This window comes from Hesperophylax consimilis, chromosome 27 (assembly GCF_061612785.1).
Source record: "Hesperophylax consimilis isolate HC1 chromosome 27, BYU_Hcon_1.0, whole genome shotgun sequence".
NCBI classification, from domain to species: Eukaryota; Metazoa; Arthropoda; class Insecta; order Trichoptera; family Limnephilidae; genus Hesperophylax; species Hesperophylax consimilis.
In genome coordinates this window covers 8306350-8323065 of record NC_142862.1, presented here as the reverse complement: position 1 = coordinate 8323065, position 16716 = coordinate 8306350, and the positions used below count along the sequence as shown (strand labels likewise).

At 33.6% G+C, this 16716-nt stretch overlaps 1 protein-coding gene across 6 annotated transcripts in view; it reads right to left on the bottom strand.

The window, feature by feature from the left end:
• Positions 1 to 16716, bottom strand: part of hoe1 (OCA2 melanosomal transmembrane protein hoepel1) — a 166771-nt gene that overhangs the window by 42585 nt on the left and 107470 nt on the right. For 3 of the 6 annotated variants that reach the window (XM_089648099.1, XM_089648094.1, XM_089648097.1), the window contains exon 2: positions 8728 to 9129. In XM_089648099.1, the coding sequence (XP_089504225.1) occupies positions 8728 to 9025 (298 nt within the window). In that variant the 5' untranslated portion in view covers positions 9026 to 9129. Of the gene's footprint in view, positions 1 to 8727; positions 9171 to 16716 lie in introns of all 6 variants that reach the window. The other 3 variants (XM_089648096.1, XM_089648098.1, XM_089648095.1) reach the window with 2 other exon arrangements.

Below are 16716 nucleotides of genomic sequence, written 5' to 3'. Positions count from 1 at the left end.
ATAAAGCAAGGAATATGTGCCGATGCAGTTTTATATGGCAGTCCATCCTATCTGCTCAATCCTGCAGGGAAAAAGGTGTTAGATAGTTTGTACCATGTAATGTAGAAATTTATGCACTATTTGTATCAGTATTTTTTTTCCTAACAAATGTTATAGCTTGACATGTATAACTTTGCAGTGAGTAGCGTCGTCATTAAAGATATTGGGAAAAAATATGAAGATTTACTCCTAAAGTCGACCTTAGAACAGTGATGAGTGATGAGCAACAACAACATGACGGCATCCGTGGTCGAGGGTAAAGCTCTCAACTAGCAAGCTGGAGGTCGCCGGTTTAAATCCCGGCGTGGTAAAATTAATTTGATCAATTTGTGTAATTTCAAAAATTACTCATTTAAAATAATATATAGTGTATTTGCGGCACGTTCCAGAGTGGAAGATATTCTCAGTATCGCCCTGGTGACTTGACATTCAGAATTGAAACGTTGGTTTAAATGGCCTTTGCCATGTTTGGTGATTAGATCTGAATTGCCAATATACACCACCTTCCTCTTTCTCATATCCTTCCCTTCCCCACTATCTACAGCCTCATAACGTAGCCCAATTGAGGATGCTATAGTATCACTGGCTCCTGACGGTTGGGAGCAGTTGGGACTCTTGAGCGGTTTCATATTAAAAAAAATTAAAAACGAGCCTTTCTCATACCCTTCCCTTCCCCACTATCTACAGCCTCATAACGTAGCCCAATTGAGGATGCTATAGTATCACTGGCTCCTGACGGTTGGGAGCAGTTGGGACTCTTGAGCGGTTTCATATAAAAAAAAAATAAAAACGAGCGGAAAACTTGAGTTTTTCTTCAAAGTTTTGATTAAAATAATAAGTTTTTTGTACATTTTCTTAAATGTACCTACCCTATGTATTTTTAAATGGAAACCTATTTCCTTCGGTCTTATTTAACTTTATCATACTTCATCATACATAAGGATAGCAGCCAATAAAAGTGCGTAGTAAGAAAATGAAGATAATTTTGATAGTTGTTATTCGAAGTTTGATTCAGTTAAATATGACCGAAGGAAATAGGGCATTAGCGCAGTTGGTAAAACAGTGCCCCTGCAAGGCGAAGGTCCTTTGTAATTTTCGTTTACAAATCGCAGTCGCAAATATTATCTTCAATAACTAAATATTACAATTTAAGGTTTTACTCGTTAAGTTATTCTAAAAAAAAAATTTTTCTGCATAATTGTTTTACTGTAAATGATCACTTTGGAAAATATAAAATAGATTTGCGACACCAGCGACTGCAAAAGATAACCATCCACCCATATATTGAAAATTAATAAATTGGCCTTCCAGCTAAAACGATCAATCACTGCCCTAAAACGAAGGCTTTATTTGGAGAAATTAATTAGTGTTACCTAATTTAATTTAGAGTTTTAAAAATAATATCTACAAAGAACGCATAAAAATACATACATCATATTACATCTGATGATGTCAGTTTAAAAATAATAACGCATTAAAAAGCACGTAACCAACATGTTTTAAATAGATGTATAGAACGAGACACTCTTGTGAAAAAAATACATAGAAAATCACGTTAAGGCGATGTACTACGTCGTGTTATATTTTAAATTGAGCCGCTATCAATAACAACTCTTACGTAGATGGCGATAAGGTTTAAATTCCCGCTTAGCACCATCCGCCTGTTTTGATTTATGCAAGAAAAAAACAGAGCCAAAAAGTGCCTTTTATTTTATTTTGTGGATGTTCAGGCACAAATATTTAAAAAAAATTTCGATCGTTTTATAAATAACTTAATTTTCCACATTATACAATAAAATCGTAACCGAAAATGGGTTCGTAAGTAGGAGATTTTCAACTTTAAAGCAGTTTTCATAGGCCTTATACATTATTTTTTTCTGGGCTTATAAAAAGACTTAATATAAAAAATACTCGATTATTTTAAAGGCCAAGATTTATTCTACTCGCAGTATTTAATTAAAGCATCTGAAACATTTCTAGGCGACCAAATTTTCAAACCAAAAACACATGATTTTGCATTACTACGTATGGCATCGCCTTAAATATAAATAAAATAGTAATGCATAGTAATTTTAAAAAAAAAACAGTTTTTTTATGCTTACTGTAAAATTTGATAAACGGTAGTTACGCATACTACGAATTAAACCGTCAATTTTTTGAGTTTTATAGTGTATTTTGATAATCCTAAATAATTAAAAAATAATGTAATTTAGACAAATTTTATTAGTGAGCGTTTAAGGGCGTAACTAGGAGTTACAGGTTTTGGGCGCTTTCTTTTTTTATTTTTGTTAAGTCTCGTCAAGTCTTTTCAAGTATTCTATAATTCCACACAAAATGCCTCTAACTGGCGGCGGCTCGTAGATATATTGGAATTATCGAACTTAACGTAGGTTATCAAGGTGCATTAATGTCAAAACCTTGAGAATAATGATCCGTGCACACTTTTCATAGGTTTTCCCCGCTTACGAACCGCTTTATTTCACAACAGCAAAACCAATTGGTACCTACCTGAAGTTTTAAGAACCCCAATTAAAATCATTTTGACAGCCGAATAACAAAAAACATGGTGTATTTAGTTCTTCTTCTGATCGCCCGTAAAGTTATCATTATCATGTCAAGCTGTATTTACAAATATATATTTAAATGTCTGTTCAAGTATCACAAAGTTTTTTTAATCTATATTATATGCAGCTATTTTTAAACATCTTTAAAACTAAATTAAAAAGGTTTTACTGACGATCGAACCTTCCTACCCAGGAACTGGAGTCGGCATCTCTACCATCCTCGCCAAATGCCGATCGGCTAGGACAGACATTTATTTTGTAAATTAACTAATTAAGTAATGTCATCCGATTTCAGAGAAATGCATATATATTTATTTATATATGTATATTTCTTAAGTAATATTATGAACTACTTGTCTGTCCTGGAACGGGAAACTTTCCTAGTTTGACAGGCAAAGCTTCCTAATGTGTAATTTGTACTTTCTTTTGTATCTATCTATAAATAAATGTGTCTGCGTGTGTGTACGTGATTACAACAAAAATACGATAAAATGCATTGTCATCGAAAACGAGTCTTATCTGCCGAGTTTCACCTCGATCGAATATCGACTTCGAAAATAAAAGTGAAATGCAAATAGATGTATTTAAAAATGCTTCCATTTCGAAGATAATATATATATTTTTTTTAAATATTGCGGCTATAAAAGAGATCAAATCCATTCTTAATACATTAGAACTTCTTTCTAGGCCGAATAAGTGTACCCAGTTAAAAGCTCATCAAACGAAATTCTTCAAAGCAACATTGTATCGATGACCAACACGCTACCTACAAAATAATGATCGAAAATCTATTATTTCGACCTTTCCTAATCACGCTTTCTATCTTGTCTGTTAATAACCTCTAATAACACTTAATTATACACCTCCTCCTAAATGTTTAATTCCCCACTGAGTAGTGGATATTAATACAGAACGACATTTATTGATTTTCTTTGAGTCTTTAATAAGTAAAGACCCATTGATTGAATGTTCGCGTTACTGAACTTCGGCTATGACATACGAGAATCTGTAATGGCTTCATGAACGGACTAATCTCTGCTTGAAAGGTGATAATTAGAAACTTACGAACTATAATTAGATTTTTATACTAAAGGGCATGGAAAAAAATGATTATTCCTAATTTATTAAGAATCTCTTCAAATTATTGGCAATTCCGGTTAAAAACGGTATTGCAGGCCTTACGAATGAATTAACACGTTTCCTGATGAACTTTTAGTAACTTACGAACATATTATCATGATGTCGGAACACGTGTTCATGAAAACTGGATATTTATTTATTTATTCATTTTCGGGAAATCGACAGTTTACATTTAATCAGTTTGTACATAAGTATTATATAGTAAAATAAAACCAATTATGGATTTCCTCCTTGTGATTTTACCTCTACTAAGACAGCATAATATGGAATAAGTAATTTAAAATTGTGAGAAAGGAATATGAATTAAAAAATTTATAGCCATGGAGAGAGGTTGTAGATATAAATCAAATCATAATTGAGATATAAACAATAGAGACATAAACATCATTCACAAACCATCAGAGAAATATTCTTTTATGGACCTCCTATATTTGGTAAGTTCACAACTTAGAATATCAACCTTGGATAATACGCTATTGTAATTATTGCATAGTCTGTTCAGGCAAGAATTCTGCTTAGAGTTCGTTTTGCTTTGATCAACCCTGAACAGGACACAAGAGCGTGTTGAACGCGCAGGTACATTGAATGGAATCTTGTTTAGCAACTCTGGGCATTGAATCATGCTTTGTATCGTCATCATTTTTTTTCGTTTTTAACTTTGTTTTGGTTTTTTAGAGGTTGTTTTTTTATTTTGTCTTATATTTTTTTTTTTGTTTTTTGATGTTTCTTTGATTTATTTTTTACTTGATTTGATTTTGTTGTGTTTATTTTGATGTTCTTTGTAATAAATAAAAATAACATGTCAAAGTCCAGCCGGGGGCGAAATTAGAAATAAATAAATTTATTATCAATGCAAATCGATAAAATATTGTTAAATTGATGCTTTATTGATAAGGTCTGTTAAGGTTTGTTAATAAGATTGATTTCTCTCCGTGTGAATATAGTCCCAACTACCCGGAGCTATTTGGTCTAATGGCATCCTCAAATAATGGGATACATTGTGAGGCTGAAAGTGATGGAAAGAGATAGGAAGATGAACAGTGGAAAGTATCTGTCTGGGAATGGTAGCTAAAGACGGCTAAAACCATTTCAAGCAATGTATAGTTTCTGGTGTTTTACCATAGTGATATTGAAATACATATCTATAACTCTGGAACATGCCGAAACGCGTGAATACACACAAGAATTCCATCTTCCTGGAGCCAGTGAGACTATGGCATCCGCTATAGGAGAATGATGTGAGGCTGAAGGGAATAAGATGGAGAAGATAAATGATGGAAAGTTATAGCTGTTCAGATCTGAACACTAAACGCGGCTAAATTAACTGTTTATACCACTTTTTCATGGAAAAAAACAAGAACATTAATTAATCCTACCGTTAATTTTGAAATATTTTTAACGAACTGATTGAGAACTTTTTAGAAAAATGAAGTAGGTAATAGATACTAAATAAAATAATTAGGTTGCACGTTGGCTGGAGTCAAACCCGAAACATTCCAACCAAAATTCTAAATAATGTATTTGCTACCATAAGTAAACCTATAAAGCGTCAAGAATACGATTGTATTAATGAGATTTTTTTATCAGTAAATAAAATATTCACAAGTAATAAAATTATTTAATCTTTTAATAAAACGTAAAGCTGTGATTCAATAAACTCAACATTTTGAGATTATTCACGACATTCAAAATGGAGTATTTTCACGAACTATATAAATACCGTTAAAATATGTGGAAGGTTTTGAAGTTTATTTTTTTGCTTTCATTGTAAAAAAAGTGAAATTTTCATTCAAAATATTTTTTTGTAAATAATAACAAAAAAGTAGTCAAGCTGTGCTGACACAAGGCGGGTTGTCTGCAAGTTCTGCCATTTTTCTTTAATTTAATAAATAGGTACATAATCATTTTGTTGATAAGTTTAGTTCAATTTCATTTCACGATACTGTATATCTGTAATGCACTCGTCTCTTCTTCTGATTGTAGCTTAACCTGACAATATTTGAAAATCTCCTACTACCACCACAGTAAGCGAAAAATGTTTCTTATGATGTGATGGACTTAGCCAGCCGAATAATTGCATGGATGTTCGTTTTCGGGTTCTGTGAAAGACCTATTCAAGTTCTGTTATTATATAATTATAGGCTAGTTGCTTGAAAAAACTGAAATAAAAACCGAACAGGAAAAATCTTTCACAGAACTTGGAAATGAGCGTTGAAATTCGATGAATTGTTCAAATTCTCCGGAACAACTCGTCCTTAGTTTACTTTTATTTGCAAATATTACCTACTAGATATTCTATTTAATTTTGTTTATTTTCTCGCTAGCTTGTATTAACTTGATATATAGCTAGTTTAAAAACAATAGTATTGGTATCGTTGACAAATTGATGATAGTTTTATGTGTACTGTAAAGTATTCTTTCACGCGATGGTGACGACATAATACATGACATGTATTACATTATAGTATATTTCGTTGTCAACACTTGACAGCTCGCCACGTTCGTCGCGTTTCTGCGTGTATAACACGCTAAGCACTTATCATGTTTTATTATATTTTAAAAACATTGTAAATTTAGACCCAAGGTTTCCCCCAGTGCCCCAGATGTTATAAAAAGCTTTTTTTATGTGAATACCGCGCAAAACTATGGCGTCCCAAACTATCGGGGTATTTCGCGTGGAATGAGACGGGAGAGAGGAAGGTTGGGAATCCGTGGTTATTCAGATCTGATCAGTAAACATTGCTAAAATCATTGCAAAAAAAGTTTCAATTATTCTGAATTTTCGTTTTTTTTACTAGGGATCGCCCTGAGATTGTTCTTTTCTAGTTGATTCCACTCTTATTCAATATCTACACAATAATATCTCTAAATAGTATAAAATAAAGACGCTATCCACGTCTGTCTGTTTGTGCGCTTAGTTATTCTAAACTACACGCAACTGATTTTGATAGAGTTTGCACTATCACTTAGAGAATGTCTTCCCGAAAGTTTACATGTAATATACATGTATTTTGTATTTATAGAAAGTAGAAAGAAGTCGATATTTTATGATTCGGGCAGTACATTACTAATGCTGGCTAAACCTCATGGGATACATCAAAATAATCTACTACGGAATTATATATCTTAAAAAGGCCTACAAAAAATCCAGGATTGTTTATGTCTATCTCCTAAGGATACCCCCCAGCAATGCCAGGTACAACGTCAGCTAGTTTTTTATAATCCTTTGCAGAATCCTTTTAAATCTAGAAATATTATTTTGTAGAGAACGGCAAATATTATGAAGGATTGAATTACTGTAAAGTGTAGGTTTATTTGTTGTTTTATTAGGGAAAGTATGAAAGTGTGTACTGAAGTATCTACTGAACTTCAAAAAAAAACCCGAGTTAAAAAAGTCCTTGATGTTCGGAGCAATTAAGATATTTGGCGAATTACCAAAGTAAATAAAATTAGAAGAAAATATAAACAAATTGCGTAAATATGTGGTAGGTTCACACTAACAAGTGTTTTTAATAATAAAATATGTGAATTTAAGAATTGTATTAGGACATTGGTAATGACAATGACATTAAACTATTTAAAAACCATAAATAATATAAATAAATCAGTAAATAATGTTAGAATTAAAATGGATAACGGGAAACACAGAACTGTCACTAAATAATAAGATATATAAGTAAACGGAACACGAATAATAAAGAAAGAGTATAGGCGAAGCACTACGTAGTAACCTAATGCAAAATCGCGTGTTTTTGGTTAGAAATTTTTTTCGCTTAGAAATATGTTAGATGCTTTAATTAAATACTGCGAGTAGAACAAACAAAAATAATTAAATAATAATTTAAAATAATAGAGCATTGTAATTAGTTTTTTTAAAAGCCAGAAAAAAATCTGAATCTTCTTCTTACCAACCGTGTCGATTATGCTTTATTTTATACATTTAGGCGATTGTTTTTTTTCTTGCGTTAATCAAAACAGGCGGCAGGTGTTAAGCGGGAATTTAAACCTTATCGTCATCTACATAGGGAAGGTTATTTTTAGCGGCACAATTCTAAATGTAACACTACGTGGTGCATCGCCTTAATGAGAATAGTAAGGTTAGATTTGTTTGTTATTATTCAAAGTTTTGTTGGGGCACTGCTCTATGTTTGATATTATTACTCTACTGCAACTCATTCCCTTCAATATCCCCTCGCAAAGACTCAGAAATAATGAACTGCTCTTCCTCAACCATCATTCGACAAATTTATGGATATTATTCACCGTTGTCCAGAATGTGTAGACTGGTCAACTCAAGTCAAAACCTTAACTTTTTTGGGATAAGTCTGAATGATTTTTGCCAGTCGCTAAACAAGTGACGGAATATTATAAGTGTCCTGTGGTCCTGACCCACGGCGTATTCTTGACTTGATTCGACTTGTCACTTTATTTTCTTATATTATATCTACCATATGTCTTTGCTTTCATGTACCTTTGTCTACTCCTGTATTTTTCATTTTACTTTATTCGTGTTATTATTTTGTAATTTGGACGATGTCCTAAATAAATTATTCAAATTTCTGTTGGGGCACTGCTCTATGTTTGTTATTATTCAAAGTTCTGTTGGGACACTGCTCTATGTTTGTTATTATTCAAAGTTCTGTTGGGACACTGCTCTATGTTTGTTATTATTTAAAGTACTGTTGGGACACTGCTCTATGTTTGTTATTATTCAAAGTACTGTTGGGACACTACTCTATGTTTGTTATTATTCAAATTTCTGTTGAGACACTGCTCTATGTCTGTTATTATTCAAAGTTATTTTGGGGCTCTGCACTATGTTTGTTATTATTAAAATTCTGTTTGGGCACTGCTCTATGTTTGTTATTATTCAATGTTTTGTTGGGGCACTGATCCGTGTTGTCACGGAAACGTTAGAATGATGTGATGTTCATTAATTATAACATATTTAGTGAATATAATAAATAGTATAGTTTTAACTCACCATGCTGTTTTTCGTACTGGTTTCTGAACGGCGCCAGCGAAGGGTCATTCTTGATCTCTTCCGGCAGGTCTGACCAGACCTCGATGGAACCAGGAGTCACCTCACTGTCAGAAATAATGCAGTAAACTTTATTAGCACTTTCCACACTGGACCTTCGTCTCCCAATTTCCCCGTGGCTTTTTCTTCTGCCGCCCCCAGCGGAATTTCTCCTACTATCCCCTGTAGACTTCCTGCGGTAGAAGCAGTTCAGACGTTGAGTCGCCTTCAAGACTGCGGCGCTCGCGGTGGGTGGCGTCATTTTTAAAAAATTTTTTTTTTATGGAATTTTAGTTATTGTTAATCATAAGTGATTCCTTGTCATTTTTGTGGATTTTGGCACATTGCAATTATATTGTTTTAGCACTGAAATTTAAATTATTTGTTATTTTTTTTACACAGTCTTTCTTTAATTATGGCAAACACAATAGGATTATTACGACGTATTATTTTATTATAACTAGCTGAAGGAAATCCGGGCTTAAGGCTCAACAGTAATCGTTCAAAAAGAGGAAGATGGATTGAAAGGAATATATAAACGATAATTACTAATAATTTTTCGTAATAGAAGCCAATCGATTGTCTGTGCCGGGGTGATCCACCCTAAGTCGTACTTTCGTTCTATTAATATTGAAAATCATTTGTCTAATCTTAGAATGCAGTTAAAAGTTTGGAAACAGCGGTCGTTACTGATTAAACATTTACATATTTATATTGTATCAATATTATCATAAATCTGCCTACAGAGTAGATATCCCTGGATATCGGAAGCGGTCTTATTCTAACGTGCGGATATCTTTATCTCCTAACTAAAATTCATTTATCGGCAAGAATTATTAAAGGGAGGTAAATTTTCAGATAAACAGCTGATAGGGCTATCTGGTACAGTAGTTATCATAATGATGTACGTTTGGTTTGCTAATTTAGTAATTAGGCACTTATACATTACAAGGTAATAGATTGCTCATTACTAGATGATTATTATTAGGAATATATTATACGTAATGTGTTATCTAGGAGTTCGTAACAAACTTGTAAAGGTCATGTTACACGATGCTTATTTTCGTACCGATCCCCATATGGAAACTATATTGTTTACCCATATAAAAAAGTTTTGTTTAAAACGATCGTTTTTTTATATATTTGATATTTATTTATTAGATAGATTAGATATTTATTTATTAGATAGCCAAAAAGAAGAAATAATATTTTGGGACGTTACGAAATCGTAAAAAATGGCTACACCTTGAACATAACCATAAATCACATGAAAGCATATGTTGCCGTTGCCGTCAAAAATCATCAATACACACGTAATTCACAATACTGAACAGTAATACACGTCCACTATCAGTAATAAACACATTCCATAGTATTTTAATCAATATTTTAAATATAAAATGAAATAAATATGCAAAATTTTCATATAAAATAGTCAGGTAAAACAATGACAGACGATAGATTGGTATCAATAAACTGTACGAAAATCGGTACAAAAATCGATTTTTCATCTCGAATTCATGTGAAAAGACGATTAAATAAATATCGTGTAAAACGCCCGTTAGCAACGATTCACAGCACACGGACTGAAATACTAAGAATGCGACATTGGATTTAAGAACTCTCGAAATAGTACTAGTAGTCACGGATACCAATTCCTATAAAAATTCAAGTTACATAAATGAAAAGTGGAGTCATCCATTTTCAGTACCGGAAAGCTTTCCAAACAAAATATATTCCATTATAATACATATTATTATCTATAAATAAAGAAACCATTATGTTTTGTTGTTGTTTTTTTCGTCCTGCTGGAAGCTCTTCCGATAGGTCGAATTAGTTCGCTGGCAGTACGTGATTCGTATGGAAATACTTCCAAGTTCTTCTGTTCCCGCCGTGTTGTAACGTGTTTCGGAGGTGCTTACGCGCTGCCCTCGTGTATAATATCTAGTGGTATCGGGTGCCAACTGATGATCCGTCAAGCTAGGCACCTGTTTTCTATGCACTACGAACGAGAAAGAAATGCTCATATTTTCTTTCTAATATGAACTTTATGCAACATAGGAAAATGGAGCTATAAACGATCCGGCGTCCTTCAGGAAGTACTCAAGGTCCTGCTGGAAGGGCGCCGGGCGATTCTATCGATATATAATTTTTAAAAAGGCACACATTCCCAGATTACAAAAAGAACACGATACATTTGAATGCGTCTTACATAGATGACATAGTTAGAAGAGGATTAAAACCGCGATACCCAAGTGGGAAAGCCGACACTAACGGTATAATCTCAGTATCGCCATGCCAGGAGTCCTGCGCGGTAATCACAGAGAAAACAATAATTACAAAGGCGATAATAGAAAACGAAATAACGGCGACGTTTTGTTGAAATGAATTACTGAACTTGAAAATCCAGCGTGTTTCAATTCGAATTTATTTTTAACGGCAGCCGTAATATTCAAGCTATTTTAACGTTCCGGCGTATTTTCTTTCAACCTTCGCTTTTTCTGCATTTAAATATAACATTCACACGTCTTTTTAAACGTGTCCATCGTATGAGAGTTCCTACTGTTACAAAATCGTATTTTGTCATCACGTGTTTCAAGGTTTTTTTAATTAATGTTGCCAGCTTTTCACGTTAAATTGATGCCAGAAAATATATTTTTTTAATTTTTTTCCGTCAGAGGTGTATAAATTAAATAGTTAATACTGTATTTTAGTTTCCCAGCGCGAAAACATTTTAAGTACTTTGGCTCAAGATTATGCATTTCCTGTTAGGTTGTCGATCAAATACAAATACTTCAGAGGTATATAAATAAAATAGTTTAAATACTGCATTTCAGTATCCCAGCCCGAAAATATTTGAATTACTTTGGCTCAATATTTTGCATTTCCTGTTAGGTTGTCGATCAAATACAAATACAGGCCTGTAATATTGTCTTTGCAATCGCGGACGTAGCTACTGTAGAAATTGCTAATACATAAAAAAATCTTTAATTAAAATTGTTCTTTCGTTCGAGAGTTCCTCTTTTGACAGCCTGCAGAGGTAATCATGGTACGAAATCCGTTCGTCTGAAGTAGCAAAAAATCTCGAACTGCGAGCTCTTGTGTTATGAAAGTCGCACACATATTTCTGTAATGGATAACTAGGTCGACGCAGCTACATTCATTTCACGCTGTAATTTTCTTTGTGAGTTTATTCATTTAGTTTTGAAATATCAATGTAACAGTTAAAAAAAAAAATGAAAACGTCAAATTAATATTCAATGTTTCAAATGAAATGACGGTCTCAAAGCTTGAAATAATAATTTTATGAATTTACCGATATTAAAAACAAATATCGTGACTTGAGACACAAAAAATTTCAATAAACTAAAAGGTTTATTATTATGTTTAAGGTGATGCACTACGTCGTGTAATATTTTAACTTAAGCTGCTATCAATAACAACCCTTACGTATATGGCGATAAGTTTTAAATTCCCGCTTAACACCATCCGCCTGTTTTGATTTATGCAAGAAAAAAACATGGCCAAAACGTGCCTTCTATTTTATTTTGTGGATGTTCAGGCATAAATATTTTTTTTTTCAATCATTTTATAAATAACTTAATTTGCCACATTATACAATAAAATCATAACCGAAAATGGGTTCGTAAGTAGGGTATTTTGAATTTTAAAACAGTTTTCATAGGCCTTATACATTATTTTTTTCTGGACTTATAAAAAGACTTATCTAAAAAATACTCGATTGTTTCAAAGGCCAAGATGTATTCTACTCGCAGTATTTAATTAAAGCATCTGAAACATTTCTAGGCGACCAAATTTTCAAACCAAAAACACATGATTTTGCATTACTATGTATGGCATCGCCTTAAGGTGAACATGTATTAATAAGACAAGGTTTTATGCAAAGCACAAAGGATAACAAATTATTATAAGCAATAATTATTAGTCTGAAACAACACAAACATAAATTGAAAAAACTTCAGAAAAAATAAATGCTGCTGACGGGAATTGAACCCGCACCTTATGATTACCGGTTAGGTGCACGGAACAACTGTGCTACGTCGACTTATTTTTAACCGCCAATATTTTTTTGTTGTTGTTAAAAATAACTCCACGTAATTCCCGTCAGCAGCATTTATTCAATTTATAACTGTGTTTCAGGCTAATAAATTGTTTTATTTTTCGTCCTATATACTATACCAATCTGAGAATTAAATATTTTTTTTTACTTTTTAATGTGATTTCATGCGCATAATCTGTTTTCTCTTAATCTCAAGACAAGATAAGTAATGCTGAAACATTCATAAACAATGAAATAAATGAATAACAATGGACCTATTCCACATCCTTGCTGTAATCCTGCCGGCGATGATCATCTCTAAGCGGTCACCAAGTGGTCACAAAGAGTAGGTCACCTCAGTCCATTGTTATTAATTAATGTATTATGACTTTTATTGGTGTTATGACTGGCGTACTATCCACCCACACGTTGCTTTAGATGTTTGTGATTTTTACGGGTTGATTTTTCAGCGCTAAATCTCAAATTATTTTTCTGATCGCCTTATTGCACGTGTAATTAAATCAAGAACATACTAGATTCATTTTCTAGATGTAGATACCCAAACATAAGACATTAAAAAAATGATTTTCATCAGCTGCTCAATTTGGGAGGCGGGTTTGGGTACCATTTATTGGATAACCAATACCTCTGCCATAGATCACCCCAACCAGGATCCAGGGGCCCGGAGTCATCGGGTAAGGTGTGTTCAGGATGTGCCTGCCCACCAGCTTCGTGGAGTGCCAGATCGGGAGAGGCTGGTTTGGGGAGACCCTTTGACCTCTCCAACTGGTCTCTCGATTCATCTCCCTGCGCCGCATTGGGTGGTATATATTCATTCGTCTTTCACTCCTGGACAAACTGATCCCTAGATTCATACCCGCCTCTAATTTTCCTTCCCAAAACTTCCTCTCCTTCTTTTCCTTAAAACGGCCCTCCACACAGCCTCCCAAAAGATGACATAAAAGATGACGGGGTTAATGAAAAAACGAGTCTATCTGCTGAGTTTCAGCGCGATCGGATGTCGGGAAGTGGGTTAATTTCCACTTCATTCAAATAGATGTATTAAAAAAGGATATTATAGTCAGTTATAGATATGTAGCTCAGTTGGTAGAGCACTGTCCCGGAAAGACAAGGGTCCTGGGTTCGAGTCCCAGATGTGACCGTTTCCTTTTCTGATTTTTCTGTTTCAGATTTTCGTTTAGAAATCACTAATATTGTCTTCAATATCTAAATATTACAATTTAAGGTTTTACTCAATAAAGTTATTCCGAAAAATAAATATTCATTCTAGACTTGCAGAAAAGTCAACAGATGTCGCACATTAAAAATAAAAAAAAATAAGATAGGTTTATCTAAAAAGACGCTGTCTGGATTGCATTTAGTTCGGGTTGAATCTTGCGATCATACATAAAGATAGTTGCCAATAAAAATGTGCGGTGAAAAAATGAAGACAATGTTAGTGGTTCTTATTCGAAGTATGATACAGTTAAAAGTGACCGAGGGGAATAGGGTCCCATTAGCTCAGTCGGTAGAGCACTGTCCCGGAAAGACAAGGGTCCTGGGTTCGAGTCCCAGATGTGACCGTTTCCTTTTCTGATTTTTCTGTTTCAGATTTTCGTTTAGAAATCACTAATATTGTCTTCAATATCTAAATATTACAATTTAAGGTTTTACTCAATAAAGTTATTCCGAAAAATAAATATTCATTCTAGACTTGCAGAAAAGTCAACAGATGTCGCACATTAAAAATAAAAAAAAATAAGATAGGTTTATCTAAAAAGACGCTGTCTGGATTGCATTTAGTTCGGGTTGAATCTTGCGATCATACATAAAGATAGTTGCCAATAAAAATGTGCGGTGAAAAAATGAAGACAATGTTAGTGGTTCTTATTCGAAGTATGATACAGTTAAAAGTGACCGAGGGGAATAGGGTCCCATTAGCTCAGTCGGTAGAGCACTGTCCCGGAAAGACAAGGGTCCTGGGTTCGAGTCCCAGATGTGACCGTTTCCTTTTCTGATTTTTCTGTTTCAGATTTTCGTTTAGAAATCACTAATATTGTCTTCAATATCTAAATATTACAATTTAAGGTTTTACTCAATAAAGTTATTCCGAAAAATAAATATTCATTCTAGACTTGCAGAAAAGTCAACAGATGTCGCACATTAAAAATAAAAAAAAATAAGATAGGTTTATCTAAAAAGACGCTGTCTGGATTGCATTTAGTTCGGGTTGAATCTTGCGATCATACATAAAGATAGTTGCCAATAAAAATGTGCGGTGAAAAAATGAAGACAATGTTAGTGGTTCTTATTCGAAGTATGATACAGTTAAAAGTGACCGAGGGGAATAGGGTCCCATTAGCTCAGTCGGTAGAGCACTGTCCCGGAAAGACAAGGGTCCTGGGTTCGAGTCCCAGATGTGACCGTTTCCTTTTCTGATTTTTCTGTTTCAGATTTTCGTTTAGAAATCACTAATATTGTCTTCAATATCTAAATATTACAATTTAAGGTTTTACTCAATAAAGTTATTCCGAAAAATAAATATTCATTCTAGACTTGCAGAAAAGTCAACAGATGTCGCACATTAAAAATAAAAAAAAATAAGATAGGTTTATCTAAAAAGACGCTGTCTGGATTGCATTTAGTTCGGGTTGAATCTTGCGATCATACATAAAGATAGTTGCCAATAAAAATGTGCGGTGAAAAAATGAAGACAATGTTAGTGGTTCTTATTCGAAGTATGATACAGTTAAAAGTGACCGAGGGGAATAGGGTCCCATTAGCTCAGTCGGTAGAGCACTGTCCCGGAAAGACAAGGGTCCTGGGTTCGAGTCCCAGATGTGACCGTTTCCTTTTCTGATTTTTCTGTTTCAGATTTTCGTTTAGAAATCACTAATATTGTCTTCAATATCTAAATATTACAATTTAAGGTTTTACTCAATAAAGTTATTCCGAAAAATAAATATTCATTCTAGACTTGCAGAAAAGTCAACAGATGTCGCACATTAAAAATAAAAAAAAATAAGATAGGTTTATCTAAAAAGACGCTGTCTGGATTGCATTTAGTTCGGGTTGAATCTTGCGATCATACATAAAGATAGTTGCCAATAAAAATGTGCGGTGAAAAAATGAAGACAATGTTAGTGGTTCTTATTCGAAGTATGATACAGTTAAAAGTGACCGAGGGGAATAGGGTCCCATTAGCTCAGTCGGTAGAGCACTGTCCCGGAAAGACAAGGGTCCTGGGTTCGAGTCCCAGATGTGACCGTTTCCTTTTCTGATTTTTCTGTTTCAGATTTTCGTTTAGAAATCACTAATATTGTCTTCAATATCTAAATATTACAATTTAAGGTTTTACTCAATAAAGTTATTCCGAAAAATAAATATTCATTCTAGACTTGCAGAAAAGTCAACAGATGTCGCACATTAAAAATAAAAAAAAATAAGATAGGTTTATCTAAAAAGACGCTGTCTGGATTGCATTTAGTTCGGGTTGAATCTTGCGATCATACATAAAGATAGTTGCCAATAAAAATGTGCGGTGAAAAAATGAAGACAATGTTAGTGGTTCTTATTCGAAGTATGATACAGTTAAAAGTGACCGAGGGGAATAGGGTCCCATTAGCTCAGTCGGTAGAGCACTGTCCCGGAAAGACAAGGGTCCTGGGTTCGAGTCCCAGATGTGACCGTTTCCTTTTCTGATTTTTCTGTTTCAGATTTTCGTTTAGAAATCACTAATATTGTCTTCAATATCTAAATATTACAATTTAAGGTTTTACTCAATAAAGTTATTCCGAAAAATAAATATTCATTCTAGACTTGCAGAAAAGTCAACAGATGTCGCACATTAAAAATAAAAAAAAATAAGATAGGTTTATCTAAAAAGACGCTGT